This window comes from Aplidium turbinatum, chromosome 1 (assembly GCF_918807975.1).
Source record: "Aplidium turbinatum chromosome 1, kaAplTurb1.1, whole genome shotgun sequence".
Taxonomy (NCBI): Eukaryota; Metazoa; Chordata; class Ascidiacea; order Aplousobranchia; family Polyclinidae; genus Aplidium; species Aplidium turbinatum.
The window spans coordinates 28,659,389-28,676,368 of NC_137472.1; the positions used below are offsets into that span (position 1 = coordinate 28,659,389).

The 16,980-nt window shown below is 36.7% G+C and overlaps 1 protein-coding gene across 1 annotated transcript; it reads right to left on the reverse strand.

The window, feature by feature from the left end:
• Positions 1–176: 176 nt before the first annotated feature.
• On the reverse strand, positions 177–16,980 carry LOC145772728 (coiled-coil domain-containing protein 85C-like). Its single transcript, XM_082584609.1, has 6 exons — positions 16,682–16,980; positions 14,975–15,458; positions 6,345–6,430; positions 4,986–5,156; positions 4,158–4,256; positions 177–3,325 (listed from the first exon to the last, which is right to left on the reverse strand). Exons 1-6 carry the CDS (start codon positions 16,901–16,903, stop codon positions 3,245–3,247), a joined length of 1,143 nt encoding a protein of 380 aa, XP_082440735.1. The 5' UTR covers positions 16,904–16,980; the 3' UTR covers positions 177–3,244.

Below are 16,980 nucleotides of genomic sequence, written 5' to 3' on the forward strand. Positions count from 1 at the left end.
GTAGCTATGGTGGTAGAAAAATGACGGATGGTTCAAGATCAAAAACAATAAAGACAGACTATGAAGAGACGATGGAAAAAAGTTATGAAACATAAATGTAGTCACAACAGATTTGACATAAAAACTAATAGTTTTTTCTGAAAAAACAAAGCGCTTACCCCTGACTCAAAAAATATAGAAAAATAGGTTTCTCTGTAAAATTATATTTATTTTCATGATTAAACTTCTCAATGTCAGGTGAAGAAAACATGTTGTGAAGTCAATCAGGGAGGAAAATAAAAGTAATTTTTGTTCAGGTAAAGAAAAACAACTAACAATCATGCGCCTCCAACCGTCTAACACAATTTTTTTTATAAAAACTCACTTGTCTCGATTAAACCTGCGGTTATTTCTATGGCCGTTAGGAGTTTGGTTAAGCTATGTCGCAAATCCTAAGTCAGTGCTTAATAGCCTATAGTGCGAAGTAAATATCACAACTGCACAGCTTCGGTTATATTTGTGTTAACCAGTCAGCTTTTGCCTGTGCAATAACCAGAGCTGCGGAATCAGAGGGATTTTGACGTGTCAAAAAAGCCGACTCCGGCTTGATACAAAACAATGAATAATAAAATTTTTGTTTGCAATCATTTTTTCAAATATTTTTTCTTGTTCTTCGTATTATGCTGAAAAACTTTACCAGATATAAATTTATTTGTTATCAGTTTTTGTGAAAGTCGCCGTTTCAATTTCAATCATAATTTAAATGAAATAAAATTAAGAAAAAAGAAAGTGGACAAAAGTAAAAAATCTGGCAACACTGAAATCGGAGTCGTACAGTTATAAACCGAGAAGTCGGGGCCGAAGTTGTACATTTTCTACCCGACCCCACAGCCCTGGCAATAAAACATGCGAAGGCTAATTTTCCAAACAGCATGTGAACTAATATGTATGTCTCAAAAGCTATCAGATGTGCCCAGGCCCGGATTTAGGGGGGGGGGACAGAGGGTGCAGGTGCCCCGGCCCCCCGACGTTTGAAGGACCCCTCTACGTGGAAAAAATGTGATTTTGTGTTATTTTTTCTTTTGTTTCAACCTTTGAAATTTCTGCAAAATGCTGTGCAATGGTAATTAATAAAAAGTTTTTTTGCACGAGGGCCCCCCCGATCTAAAGGTGCCCCGGGCCCCCCATCAGCTAAATCCGGCCCTGGATGTGCCATCATTATGGCTGATATTGCTTATGATTGTTCGGATAAAATCTAAATAGCATCTTTTAAAAATAAGCAAATAGAAGGTAATTGAAAAGTATCTTCATCTGTTTGAAGCAAGTGCAAACCAACATTGAAAGAGAAGCGATAAAGTTACGCAACAATTGAGCATTAACCGAAAAAACATACAAAAATATATTGAATAACCGTTTATCTTTGCTGTGAAATTGTGTTAATAAGTGTTAATACTTCAACGAGGATGTGCGATCTGACATGGAACAGCGACAAAAAGTTCAAACAAAAGTTGGCCGTAACGAGAATTTGTAGAGATTACAAGTTATTTAATTTTATAATTTCCCAGTTTTTTCATTGCCGAAATCAGATTACTTTTATTTATATATTGGCAGAACTAAAATGTCAAAAATCGAAAATAAATGTTGAATTATATCTGAATTGAGAACGCGATTCCAAACGGAATGTATGACGGAAAACGATTAAATACTGTCTTAAACAATCCACTGTGTGACATCACCGACCAACAACTTAGTCTATGAAAGACCCTGGGCTAATTCATCAGCAAAAAACGACGCTTTGCATTAGTGCAAAGGTGCTTATTCAATATGCCGTCTTTTGTTGTGCTAAAATTCGGTAATTAAAAAGAACATGTGAAACACTGAGAATGACAAAATGTCGAAGCATTAACAGGAATTTAAATAAAAACAAGCGCGTACACAACATCTGTTTCTAAGCGACCCATGAAAAGATCAATTCAACTAAATCAGTAAATATCGTGTCTCAAATCAGCTAAGGGGAGAATGAAAATCTGAAGACCCACTTGACGCAACAAAAGCAAGCTAATGCTCCGAGTTGTTGAGACAAGTCAACAATCTACACGAGTGCGATACAAAGGCTATGACCTGGCCAGATGTTCAGCAATATTCACATGTCCCGATGTCAACATGGTTCACGTCAAATCGTCAACTTGAATCAACGGTAAGTGACGTTAGTTTCACGCTGAACACATTAGGTAAAAATGTAATGACGTACAACTAAGGCATCATTCTACTTGCTGGCTTTATAGTTGAACCAAACAAAACAAATGAACTGTAGAAGTAATTCTGCATTTGAGCAACATTTATGAAATAACAAAAACGCTATTGTTCCAGGTCTAAGCACAACGTTTTACATCGTGTAGCGAGCACCAGTATCACCAATTTTTACTCTGCGTCAGACTTGCACTGTTATTAAGTCGGGATTGTTGAAAGTCGATGTTCTGTAGAAAGCGCCAAAACCACACCAAGCCGACAGAAAATGATCAGTCGCTCAGGGAACATTAATTAAACAATAGATTACAAAGTAGACCAAAAGAGTGTCATAAAAATGTAAGCTCCAACATTGAAGTAATTAAACGACAAAACTAACATCGTAAAAAGCACCTTGCATGGAAGACAAAGTAAGCGGCTTTTGCAATTGATATATTATCAATATTACGGATATATCATAATATTGATATATGACATTGATATAATATATATTGATAATATATCATTTTACTCTATCAGAACAAAAAGAATTGCCGCATTTTTGTCAAACTAATCACCACCATGGATGATGTCCTAAGTTAAAAGACATGTGGTTAACAAAATACACAGTGTGAAAATCAAGATACAAAACAAATGGGAATAACTTACAGGGTTCAGCAACGCAACAAAGACTTTTGCTTCCAAAAATATCGATATATTGCGAGGCAAGAATTTACATGTAAAAATCAAAATGCAATAAAAATAAATTCTAACATATACTATTGACAGTTTTCATATTACAGCAGCTGAACCTCATTGCCTTAAAATTCATAAGAAATTATACTCAATGAACTTGTTGCATTCATTGTTATCATTGGCAGTGGACATCGAATGGCAATTGTATATCTTGTTGACCTTTCGGGTTCGTCAATGGAATCGTTAAAGCCCATTGACACTATTGTTATGATGCAGCCATGATCAAGAATTGTTCTGCATCTTTTCGAGCTGGGCAACGTAACCTGTAGTGACCTCTTAGAAGTCAAAGGTTACTTACGCTCACAGTCCGTGGAGACTTTCCATTGATTTCTTTTGCCTTGTCTCCCAACTTTGCCCATGTAATCTGAATTAAAAATTCATGGATAAACTTCCAAGTAGGAAATTGATTGGAATAGTAAGCCAACGGCTTTTCCGTCAGAAGATGTTAAAAGATCTTGGAAACACATAAATATGTATGATTTATTTTTCTTTTTGGAAATCAAACAGCAATTCGACAGCACTTAAAACCAATTTCGAGTTAAACCGGATTATACCGGAATTGATGATTTTACAAGAAACAAGGTTATATCGGATTGATTGAATGGAACGATAGCGAGAGCATAATATGCTCTAGATAGGTATCTTGGGACATTACGTCATAAACAAACGAAAAAAAATGATAGTTGTTGTGACTATACTCACGTGTCACACGAATGAGTCTCCAGACTACCCAGAAAGCAAAAATGTTAAGAAAGTTGATTAAATGATTGTGTTTTCCTAACAAACTACTATTGACCGATGGTGACGGTGACACGGTGGGTGCTTCCGCTAGTAATGGATGGGCTGTGCTGCTTTTGACTATTTCTTTAATCGTTTCTATTGACTCAACTTCAGTTGATGTTAATTAACAAAAAGATTTTATGGATTACTTTCCAGGAGCAGGAATTGTAGAAACTATGAAACTGTTATATTAGTACACAACTTAAAATTAACATGTGTGTGACGCCAATTGGACAGATGTGTTTACAATTACATACATAAATTAATAGCATTTAGCCATTTACACTATGCGGCGCATGAACTACCTAACCCCAGTATACTAAATAACACAAACAGTCAATGTGAAAAGTGCTTTCAATCGCGCTGCAGACTTAGTGGCGGCAAGTGCACATGGAGCGCACACCAATATTACCCACCTCCTTGTCACCCCTCTCCTCTTTCATGTCGAGGTCCGATGAAGATGCTACTTGTTGACGCACCGTCGCTTGGTCAAGTTGGCCATGGACTCCCAAAACCTGTTATTACAATGGTTGTCAGTCGAATCCAGACTTTAAGGGCATTGGATGCCGAACATTAATTTTTCATTTCCAGCTGCATATCGATTTTTATTTTTTTACATTGATTCTACGTCTGACGACGTAAGTATTGTTAACGGACAAACCAAGTGGATACAGAACTTAATGCCGCAGTCCGAATGCCGCGAGACTTAGTTATTTCTTATAAAAGTTAATTATTTTTTGAATACGGTAGAAATTTCATTTGTAATGGTAGCAATTTCAATATTCAGTTTTTACACAAACAAAATATAAACATTGTTTTTGCACTTAACTAAATAAAGACGAGACTTGGTTATTTCCCACTAAAACTAATTGTTATTTTTTAATACGGAAGTAATCACATTAGACATGGCAGCAATTTCAATTTTCATTTTTTGCACAAACAAAAAATGTATTCTTGCACTTTACAAAATAAGGATGAAGGATTGAAGGTGTCACTAGTTATTTTCGAAGACAAGATTAGGTTCAGACGCACAATCAAACAGCGATATTTAATTTGAGATGAATATTTAGTCATACGCAATTTTTGATCTATAACATTTCGTACTAATTAACCCTTGTGTACAAGTCTGAAGAGAAATCTTAGCAATTAAAACAGCCTGTCCTGACAGCTTCTAAGTATAAGTCTGACTTCTCGCAATCATTCAGACCGCGGCATTAAGTCGTGTACCGAACCATGTCGCTTACCAATGAATGTGTTTCTTCGCAAAGCATAGAATTACTGTCGATCGACTGGGGGTTCTCTGGAAGCACAGACGAAGAAAAATACTTCCTTTCTAACTTTCCAAACGAATCTAACAGCGGGTTTGACGAAATGAGTGGAAGTGAATTAGCAGAAGTAGAAGGACCAACTGTAACCTGAACAACGAAGAAAACTATCAAATTATGCAATGGATTGAGTTTCGCTTGATCGTTGCTTACTTCACAATGTAGATATTAACGACCTGTTTTAGCCTGATGTAGCGAATAGCACTTGCTTTCGGAACACAGTTCCCCAGCCATGTGCTATGACGAATAGTGTTGAAGTCAGTGAGCCGTTGTTTTATGCGGCTCTTTTGTTTGGCTTGAGGGTTGAGGCTGCTGTTTTGAATGCTGTATGTTGAGTTTCTATGTTGCTAGGCGTTATTGTTGTGAATTTTTGTTGAATCAGTTGATTGATAGATTAGGTGACGTAGTTCTTCCTTTTCGGCACGGTTGTTGATCTTTGGACTCTGTCTACTTATGAAAATGGCCTCTAAGTTACAACTTAGAAGCGCAATTGTAAAGGGTCGTTTTCTATGGCAATGATTGTAAATTCAAGGTCGGCGAGGCACTGTTGTTGATGATCAAAGACCGAACTTTTATCTGCGCTAAGATGGTCTTTAAGGCGGGAGTGGAGTGGGCGGATGGTGCTGCCTATGTAGCTTTCCCTAGATTTTTTGCATACGATCTTGTAAACACAGTTCTTGGTGGATGGTGGTACACAAGTCGGCGTTCCGTAGTGCACAGTCTAATAGCCAGCAAGGTTCGGGTTTTTGTCGTTTTTGAATGGCATTTCAGAGGGTTCGTGAGCGTCGAAAGAGGCGGACTGGCAAATCCAGGTCTTTGAAGACTTTCTTTACTTTAAGATCCGCGTCGTCGCTCATAAAAGGAAACTCAAAATGCATTGGGTTATATGTATTTGGGGGTTTTGTCTATTTCGCTGGTGCCGTTGTTATTTGGGTGGTTGCTTATGAAAGTCCTTGGGGTATCCGTTGTCCTCGATCGCCCTCTCGAATTCCGTCAGGTATGGTGTTGCTCTGTTGGGTGACAAACATCTATCCTTTCTTCTCTGTATTTCGTTTAAGACTATGGTCTTCTTGGTACTTATTGGTGGGGCCGAGTCGAAGTTTAGGAGTAGTTTTGCATTTTTCTGGTAGAACTCGTGGTGGATTGTGCCGTCTCTGAAGACGATTATTACCACAAGGAACTCGTAGCATCAGGCTAAAACAGGTACATATATAACAAGTAAACTATCAATTTATTTCACCACTTCACCGTGATTTAAAAAACAGTGCATTGCCTCACCCGTTTCAATCTTGCTTTTGATTCTTCTTCTAGATGACGCACTTTGTGCTCAAGGTAGCGTAAGTAGCTGTCTCCGTGAGAGGGGTCTGGGAAACAAAAATGCTACGAATCACTGTAATGTAATATTTTGATCATTTTATCACTGAGTCTTAGACTACAACACGAATCAAAACACTATATTTTATATAACAAACTCCATTTAAAAAAAAAAAGTTCAAAGCAGATGTTTCAGTGAAGCTTTTCAACCTATGACTGATATACATTGCGAATATTACGACGTTGTATTATATACTAGTAAGTGTGATGAAGAACTCAATGAACTCATGGATCAGAATAACTCAAGCATGGTTGCTTGTAGGGGTGTTCAATTTCGATTTTCGATTCGATTAAGGTGATATTCGAAATTCGTTTTTCGTATCGGACATATTCGAAATTATAGCAGCTCTTTCGGCTAAACGCGGTTGAAAGTAACGCGAAATCTGTCTTGTCGCATTTTGCAAGCGAAAAAAGACTTCGACGCATGCGCATCGTCGATCCCGTGACTATCACACGTTTTCGCGGGTCCAACGGCCAGGGATGCCAGGTTGGCATTAGCCAGACTGCCGTAGCCAGACCGCAGAGCAAGGGGGGCAACTTTTTTTTAGGGGGGGGGGGCCGAAAAAATCTAAATGGGCAAAATCATTATAATTGTAGCTGTTGCTTGAGAATGTTGAGATTTTGCCAAGGGGGGGCAAATTTTTTTTCAGGGGGGGCGAGGCCCCCCTGGCCCCCGGCTGGCTACGGGCCTGCGTGGGTGCCAGGCCCCCACGCATATTTCTGTGTGGGGGCAACTTTTTATGCTGTATTGAATATTGATACATAAAACAATCTAGATGAACTAGCGATCGGCAGCAGGAAAACACTTTTTGAATGCAAACCGCAATAGCTTCGCGATAAATAATCACTATGAACGAGTTGCGATGCTACAATCCAACACCAGACAACAAAATCTGTCATTTTTACATTGATTTAATGTCTGCAGACGTTGAATCAATGTAAAAATGACTGATTTTGTTGCCTGGGACATAGCAAAAATCTACCATTTTGTGTCGATTCAATGTCATCAGATGTTGAATGCACTCAAAAACAACATAATTTGCTACGTAGACGGAGCGTGCGTTTAGCTTTATGCGCTTGCAAACATACTCGATGTCGCTTTCGAGTCGAAACCTCTGCACTCTGCAGTGAAATGTCGCGGCAGTGAATCGATCGCTGTGAAAATGAACTTGAAGTGTTTGGGATCTCAGCGACCTCGGCCCCAGCGGAGCAATCGTTTTCAAAAACTGGCCTGACCTTCACGAAGCTGAGATCCCGACTGACGGGTGACCATGTCGATCAGCTTGTGTTCATAAACACCAACATGGGCCCGGAGCTGTAGACGTTATTTTGTGTTCTTTTTTCGCAAATTTTCATGGCTTTTTTTTGCGTTTTCTAGCGAATTTTCATGTCGTTTCTTTCAATAAAATCTCATTTTGCAGTTTGGTGAATAGTTGTGATAATCGAAATCGAAATTCGGAAATCGAAAACAATTGAATTTCGAATATTCAAATAATCGAAATTGAACACCCCTAGTTGCTTGCAACAAAGCAACAACCAATATGTTACATCGTTCGTTTAAAGCGCTCTCATAGCGTTCGAGGAAGCGTTTTAAAAAATCGGTGTTATTGTTGAAGCATGTATGATGATTGTTGAATGAATGTAAAAAAGTTTTGTGAACATAATCAGGCTTCTAAACTCTTTTATTTTTCCAGGGACAAAGCATGGGCTAACAGAGCTTCTTCCCAACGACCAAATGCTCGCGGCCTGGCTGCCAAAATAAAAAGATTGTGCTTTAAAAATCTGTTAATTAATAACGTTAATTACTTCACAATGTAGATATTAACGACCTGTTTTAGCCTGATGCTGCGAGTTCGCTGTGGCAATTTAGCAAATTGCACTAGCTGTCGGAACACAATTCCCTAGTCTTGTGCTATGATGTATGGTGTTGAAGTCAGTGTGTCGTTGTTCTATGCGGCTCTTTTGTTTAGCTTGAGTCTGATGTCTTGAATGCTGTCTGTTGAGTTTCTATGCTGTTAGGCGTTATTGCTGTGAAATTTTGTTCAATCAGTTGATTAGATTAGGTGACGTAGTTCTTCCCTTTCGGCACGGTTGTTGGTTTTTGAACTCTCTCTTATGAATATGGCCTCTTTGAAGCGCAACTGCACTGCGTTGTTCTCTCTCGCAATGATTGCAAAGTCAAAGTCGGCGAGGCACTAGTGTTGATAATCAAAGACCGAACTTTTATCTCAGCTAAGGTGTTCTTTCAGGCCGGAGTGGAGTGGGCGGAGAGTCCAAAAATCAACAAACGTGCCCAAAGGGAAGAAATAAGTCACCTAATCTATTGATCAACTGATTCGACAAAATTTTACAGCCATAACGCCTGACAACACATAAACTCAACAAACAGCAGCTTCAAGCCTCAGCCTCATTCCTTCTTGGGTCCTTTATTTTGAAAACAAATTAGTAGCTTAATCAAGCACACACGCGGTTTTCCACCGTACTCATATAACCTTAACTGCATCATAAATGACGTTTGGTTTTGTATTCACTGAAAACAAACTTTTACTACTTTGTTTTTAAGCTTAAACTCGATTAGCTTGAAAGTTGAACAATTGAAGCGTGAAGGTAATTTGTGTCAATTCGGCAAATTGAAGTAACAATGGGAAGCAACAAATAAGATTTTAGAGATTAAAACATTCGAAGTGTAACAATTTAAACCAAAAACGATTGATTAAACACTGTTTCGCACAAACATTTGAAAAAAGGGTAATTTCTTAAATTCTTAGGGATGTAGTGATAACATTTGCAATAAATTGATTAAAGCTTATTCTGCGGTTATAATTAAAACTTTGAGGATATCGACAACCACTTACACATTCTGCGACCTACAATTGTTCAAAATGTTGAAACATGTTCACAAAACTCATCAAATTAAAAATTCAATTAAAATAAATACAGCAACGTTGACAAATTACGCCAATGACCTAAAACAAACTGATGTTTTGTCAATTTACTGTACATTATACGAATTTTGAACGCAACGGCATAACTTAAAAAAAACGTACATAAACGACAGAACAGTCCCATACTAGTTGGGGCGAAAGTGAATTCCGTGAACTTTTGAATGATGATTAGGGTGATTCAAATGCCCCTTAAAATTTCAAAAACTGCCTGGGACTGCCACAAATGTTTTTATGTTGGAAGCTTGACCTGAAATGTATTTCGCCATCAAAATTTTCAAGATTGATTAACTTTTCACATTTGCCCTTTTCGTTTTATCGTTTTCCAAAAATTGTGAAAAACAGTGAAAATACTGTCAATGTTTAAAGTAAATATATAAAATGAATTTTATTTCAACCAAAGATTTGTTTTACACTTTTATTTCTCAGGAAAAATTTGCTTTACTAGAAACAATTATGTCTATGTATATACGTGCTCTAAATTTTTCAAAAAAATTTGAATGAAAACCATAAATTTTTCATTTTTTTGTGATTTAAAAAAATAAAATTGAACCATAAATATCATGTTTAATGGAACATAATATTTTCAACTATCAACACTATGCATTTTTGAACAAGAGGTGAGGAGAGGATTAAGTAGCCTACCTAGTACCTACACACAGTATATACAGACATAGTTCAGCCAAATCATACAGTGGTTTTAAATGCACAGTGCACGACACAATAAATGGTGGTTTATGAAGTTTCCATTCTATTCATGCATTTAATGTCCATGTTCTTCCTGATATTTGTTACCAATTGTCGATTTTCTTCAACTACTTGAAGAGTATTTTGGAAATTTCCTTCTTTCCGACAGGATAAAATAAAATCTGTTGCCAACTTCACCCCTCGTTCAGCTGCGTCATTAACAACCATGATATTGTTAGCTAGTTTCTGACAATCTTAGAATGATCTATGTTCCGGCCATTTGTCAGGATCCTCGGATAGAAAGGAAGTGTCTTGTACACCCAGAGCTTGGAAGAAAATCCATGAACCTTCACCAATAAGACAGGATACATCCGATACTGAGCTTGTGAGGGTATCTATCGAGGGGAACAGGGGCTTCCCATATCCCAGACCATGAGGTCTTACATTTTGTTGGTCATTCTTGACCTTGACCAGAGACAACTTCTTGGCTACAGTGACCTTTTCTTCCACTGTTATTTCTAGACTAAATAAAATGATTGGTGCAAATTATTTTGTTAAGCTCCATAAGTGGCGTTTCAATGCATTTGTCACGGGCGTTGCTGCCTTCGAATCAACTGAATCGTACATCTGAATGTCTTTGAATAATTTCAAATCATTTATTGGAGCATCGATGGCACTTGGACACTTAAACCAATACTTTGCATAGACAAGCACTCCAAAATTTACAAATCGTTGTAACTTGATCATTCTTTTACTGGTAATTATTTTTTGTTTAATTTGAGCACCTGGTCTTTTAATAGAACCATCTTAATTGCATATATCAGTTTTGCCATCCACCTAGCCTTGTGAATGGCACCTGGTTGTCGAAAGGTAAAGTTATAACTGTTTTCTCTTTCACTCAGATACAATTTGGTCAGTTGGTTTAATTCATTGTAATCGTCACGAAGTAAATACTTCTTATCCAATGTTTCAAGATCGATGACTGTTGTTTATTTTAATGTGTTAGCTGCATCATGAATGCAGATATAGTCATCATTATTCATGGTGAATATTGGCACGGATTTAGATTCAATAAAATGCCAGGAATCTCGAAATTGGACACAAAGTAAACTATTCAGTAACAATAAGTGACTGTGAGACAGATAAAACTGTATTGTATTTTACCTGCCTACACATTCTGACTTTTTGAAGCAATCTACCTTTACTGCAATTACATTCCACACTAACCCATGCAGTGAATGATATTATGGGATTAAAATATTATACAGCTGAGTAAAATGATATTAAAACCTGTTTATCACATAATAGAATTTGAGCAAAAGTCAGCATCAGGTCATTTTCAAATGTATTTTACCAAAAATTTACACAGGTTGAACATTTTCAATTGAGTGTTTGTATTTGATAACATTTTTCTGGATAACATAAAGCAAAATCCAGGCTTTTATCTTCACCAAGATTTCATTTCTGAGGCTAGAAGCAAGGGGCGTTGAACGTTTTTTGCTAAAAAATATGAAAAAAGTAAAAATAAGGACAATTTCAAACGCATTTTACAAAAATATGAATAAGTCAAATATGTGCAATTTATTGTTTATATTTAAAATAATTTTTCTAGACAACATAAAGCCAAATCCAGACTTTTGTCTTCAACAAAATTGTATTTATGAACTTGTAAACTAGGCGAGATAATTGTTTTTTTTGCATTATGGAGCTCTTACTTCAATCGAAAAGAGCAAATGTGAAAATTTAATATTACTCAATAATTTTGATACCAATATTCATTTTAGAGTTAACCTCCATTGTAAAAAAAATTGTGGCAATATTTAAAAGGGTCGGGGCGTTTGAATCACCCTAATGATGATGGCCTTAAAACAATGCAAACTAGTGAAAAATCTAGATTCAAATTTATTTTTTACTTTGGTATTTTGTCAATCAACATCATTTAAAATAAAGGCCACATTACTTATCGTAGTAGTAAGACTAATAAACACAAGCCTGATACATGTTTACAAGGCCTTAATGAATAATGATGCTTGAGTGCTCGTGCACAACGTCACTTGAAAGGAGTGATATCGGATCAATGTAGCAATAGGCACTCCAGTAAGGGCTGGGAGCGAGTTGAATAGACCTTTCTCGTTTTCCTTTGATTGTTTATTTGGTCCAGATCAGTTGTACTCAACCTTTTTTGAACTACGTCCTTGCTTAACTCTACTAAAATGTTTCAGACCCCACTAGAACCACTACACGTCACGAATATTGGTTTTTGTTGTATCATTGCAACATTTACTATGTAATATGAATCGAATATAAAGTGTACTCAATTCAATTTCTGTCTTTTATTCTCTTAATTTGGGTTAAATCTCTGGGACCCTGGGTCCATTCTTTGTAACCCTGAAGTGATTGCTGCCAGTCTTTGTCTTGTCACCAAAAACATGCAGTCTTTCTGACAAGTTTGTTAGGATGTGATCCGATTAATCGGGTCACATTGGGACCAAGACAAACTGGTCCCATGAAACTGAGAGAACACGTTTTGGGTTTGGTAGACCTTGGAAGCCCAATAATCCCAGCTGACTTCCTCTCTGGCGTAGCTGAAGGCTGAGTTTTCTAAGATTGTTAAAAAATATATTTATTATTCAAGTATTAGATATATGCGACTTTTGAATTCGTTCTACATACAGCATTCGGTACTGCATCATAGTTGCTGTAATTCATTGCGATAAAAATTGACCTTATGATCTGATGAGTGTATTCTTTCTATTGCCTTCTTTACCTAAAAATTCTTTTGTGAAAACCAAAAACATGATGCTTACCTCAAAATCAAATTTTGAGAGATCATTTTGAAAACAATATATATTATATGGAAGCAAAAAAATGATAACCATAAATGCCTACTTTTGGCGGAAGTGCTTCAATTAAACAGGGAAATTTGCACAAAAATAAAATTGAAAAAATCCCCCATTAAGGGATCGAATTCACCGAATCGGGCCATTCCGGGTTACATCAGCCAAGACAGCCATGTTACATTTTATTTGATTTGAGGTTAGGGTTTCATTTCAATTAGTCAGTCTCAAACCACTACTTTGACCAACGTTGCTGTTTTTTTTCTGCAGTGCACTTGGAAGTAGATTAATTTCTTATTTCTCAACTATTATAACATTTTATCAGTCTATAATCTAGATGTATGCAAAAGTGCAATCAGTATTGAGGTTAAGGCTACTGGTATACACTACAGTATATATAACTATTTAAACACTCTTATGTATATCACAATATCACATACTACTGGTAGACTGGCACCAACAATTTTCTTGACTGCAATTCAAATCACAAAAAAAATTGATAAAATCATGATCATTTGTTTAAATAGTCTATAGCAGTGGTTCTTAACCGCCGGTCCTCGGACCGGTGCCGGTCCGTGTAATTTTTTTGCAGGTCCGCAAAAGATCTTACTTTCTGCAAAGCTTATTTTAATGTGGAGTCATTAGCATATTGTAAACTTGTGATCGCACTGTGAAACATGCCCAGCTGTAAAACTGACATATCTCCACGTAAAATTGTTTGATAATAAAGGTGAACCTTTTGATGACCTAATTCTGTGCCGTTGATAATGTTTTTGTGACGAATTGCATAATAGTTTTCAAAAAGTTTTGAAAAATTTCAAAGGCGAAAATTTGGAATTAGATAAGTTTGAAGTTCCGGGATAAAGTCAGGCCTGCAATGGAAATTTGCCAGAACCGGAGTTTGAGAAAGCAAAGATCTTGTTTTTCAAAGAATGGAATGAAGACAAGCCGATTTGCTATGGAAAATGCTGGTGAAATGGAGTGGTGAAAAAAGTAAAAAGAGGTGCTGAGCGTTGTGAGTCAACAATTGAAAGAGTTGGCTAACAATTTTAACGATTCATTTCGCGTAACATGAAGATCCTCGACATGGAAACTTTTGGATAAACAATCCATGCATCGATGATGTCAACACATGCGACCTTAATCTTCATGAAAAAGAAAGTCTGATTGAATTACAATATGTTATGCTTCTACTTTGCAGTCCAGATTTGAAAAACATCATCGTCACACTTCTGGTTATCTCTTGCAAACGAATTCGTGCCTAACTTTCAAAACAATCGATTTGATGGTAATTGTTTCAATCAGCTATTTGGAAACGACAGTTCTTTTTCATGTCTGGCTTTTACAAAGCAAAGAAATCGCCTGGATGCCGAAACAGAGCTACGTGTTTTAGAAACTTCTTTGATATCTCATTTTCCTCACATAGGCTACTGGCAGCGTAACAGTAGCAAATTTCCCACTGACATTGATTTTGTATGGAAATGGATTGACATTTTTCTGTTTGAGTTGATTTGATTGCCGTTTTATTCTAATTTTCGTCCTGAATACAAATCACATGCTAAAACCTTTCATTATGGTGCGCAACGACAACTTTGGTTAACAAAACGTTGCAAATATTCATTCTATTCACTACGATCTTTGGTTGCCGGTCCGCGAACATTTTTTTAAAATTTTGCCGGTCCCCCACTGTTAAAAGGTTAAGAACCACTGGTCTATAGCATAAAACTCACTGACATGCCATTGAAAATGAATGAAAGTTTCTGTGATTGTATAATGCAGCAGCGTTAGCACTGCAATAATTAATCAATATAAGCTAACAATATTATATACAATAGGTTAATTCAGATTTAAAGGTTGCCATAAGAGCTGTAGAAACTGCCTCATGTATATACAAAATTGCAGATACTACAAACAAGTTTGATGATAAAATTGGGAATTTGCAACATTCAAAATTATGCACATAACAAAACCAAATTAAAAAAATAGTTGATGTCTACTGTCTAGAAAACATCTCATCATTCATCAAATTTACATAACTAATCGAAAAAATAATATATAAAACACTTACTAGTAGAATGAAAATTATCCTTCACAGAAGAATTAAATTGTCTGTGAACAGGACTGTAATTGCTGGTTGTTGAACCATTACTGCTACCATCTCCAGAATCCCTGATTGCTGCTACAGTTAATAATCCATTGTGTAGGCAGGGTAAGCTACTTTGGCTATCCACAGAACTTCTACTTCCAGCTTGCTCATCATCAAGCAATATGCACAATTCTTTCAAATTCTTGTTTTCATGCGCTAGAATGACTTGCTTTTGTTCAAGTACTTTTATTTCGGTTTGACACGTTGATAGTTCCTTCTGCAATACTCCTGTGCAGTATCGTCCAAACATTTGCCATTCACGAGCTACACGTTTTGCTTTTTCTCTGTCATCATCAAGAAAACAACATATTCCAACAAGTTCCTCTTTTTCTTTCATTAAGTTTTCTTTTTCATGCAAAAGTCTTTGATTTGCATCCCTTACTCCCTGAGTTTCTAACAGTTGAACCTAATAAACAAAAATACAAAGAGTTATATACAGTTATTTTATTATGTTATTTGAGACAGTTCAGTTTAGTGCTTAACGAAGTCCCTGAACAAAGTCTACACAGAAGGTAGCTTAGAAAATCTACCAATATCAATAAATGCTGAATGGTACATGGCAGAGATGTTCACAGGATCAGAATCCAGATCTTGTAAGATTAATGAATATTGGCAGGATCAGGACAGGATCTTGATGTTTGCGGAAAAGCAGGATCAGGACAGGATTCAAGAGTTTTTGCAGCAGATCAAAGGTTGGTTGAAAATGTTCAGCATAAATGAACTTACCAGATTATACTCTTTATGAGTATAATGAGAGAGCGATGGTGAGAGCAATGTGTGGTGTAAAGCTGATGGACACAAGGAATACCGAAGAACTTATGAGCTTGCTTGGGTTGAATGAGAGTGTTGATAAGTTGGCAAAAGCGAATGGAGTGAGGTGGTATGGGCATGTTTTGAGAAGGGATGAAGATGATGTTTAGAGAAGAGCGCTGGAGTTGCGAGTGGAGGGTCGTAGAAAACAAGGAAGACCAAAGAAAACATGGAAAAAGCAAGTTGAGGAAGAAAGCAGCAAGGTGGGCTTGACAAGAGAGGACGCGTTAGACAGATCGATGTGGAGGCAGGGTGTGAAGACGATTGCAGCACTTGGAGGTGAATCCGGCCACCCTCGGTAACGGGGACATCACCGGATTAAAACTGGATTACTACTACTACTACTACATGTAGCCTGAATAATTATTAATTATGCATGACATAAAGTCAGCTATAGTTTCGATGTGCACTGTGCACCTGATTTCAAAATGACATTGGTAGAATGGATTCTAAATCACAGTGACAAGTCATTTAGAATTAATTTTGCAAAGGATTCAGGACCGTATTATGAGGTTGCCTGGAAGCAGAGATGTTCACTGAATAAATGGAAATTGGCAGAATCAGGACTTGTACTCGTCGGATTCAAACATGGTTATTTTACTGAATGGGTGGCACATTAACATTCCCTCAGATTTGAAATTCGCTTGACATATATACTGTGCAATTCAAGGTAACAAATTTATTTTGGCGTACCAGTATATACTAGTTGGTAATATGATCATACATTTTTGTTGACATATTGCTTCACAGCAACTTCATAAAAAATTTTTATGATGCAATGTCTTATGCATTTAAAATATATATCTGTTTAAAAAATACCTGCAACTTCTTGTTCACACATCTCATGGAATAATTTCTTTCAATAAGCAGTTTTTTATGTTCATTTTGAGCAAAACGTAGTCTTTGAAGTATAGAATCTTTTCCCTCTTTTCGAAGTTGATCATCAGTAGGTAATTGCAATGGGTTCTCATGGGTTGGAGATGATGAAGATAAATTTGAAGAAAAAGATGTTGGGGAAGATGAGTTGATTTTGTAATCCATTATATACTTGCTTTGGTAGTTTAGGTAACACAATTACTAGATTTTCTGTGGCTTGATTTCATATTACCATAGGCATA

Excerpts from the sequence above, each read along its gene's own strand:
- LOC145772728 (XM_082584609.1), bottom strand. The coding sequence starts at position 16,903 with ATGGATTACAAAATCAACTCATCTTCCCCAACATCTTTTTCTTCAAAT. Across the intron at positions 15,459-16,681 it reads GTGTGAACAAGAAGTTGCAG|GTTCAACTGTTAGAAACTCA; the intron begins GTATTTTTTAAA and ends TTTGTTTATTAG. Across the intron at positions 4,257-4,985 it reads GCGAAGAAACACATTCATTG|GTTTTGGGAGTCCATGGCCA; the intron begins GTAAGCGACATG and ends TTGTAATAACAG.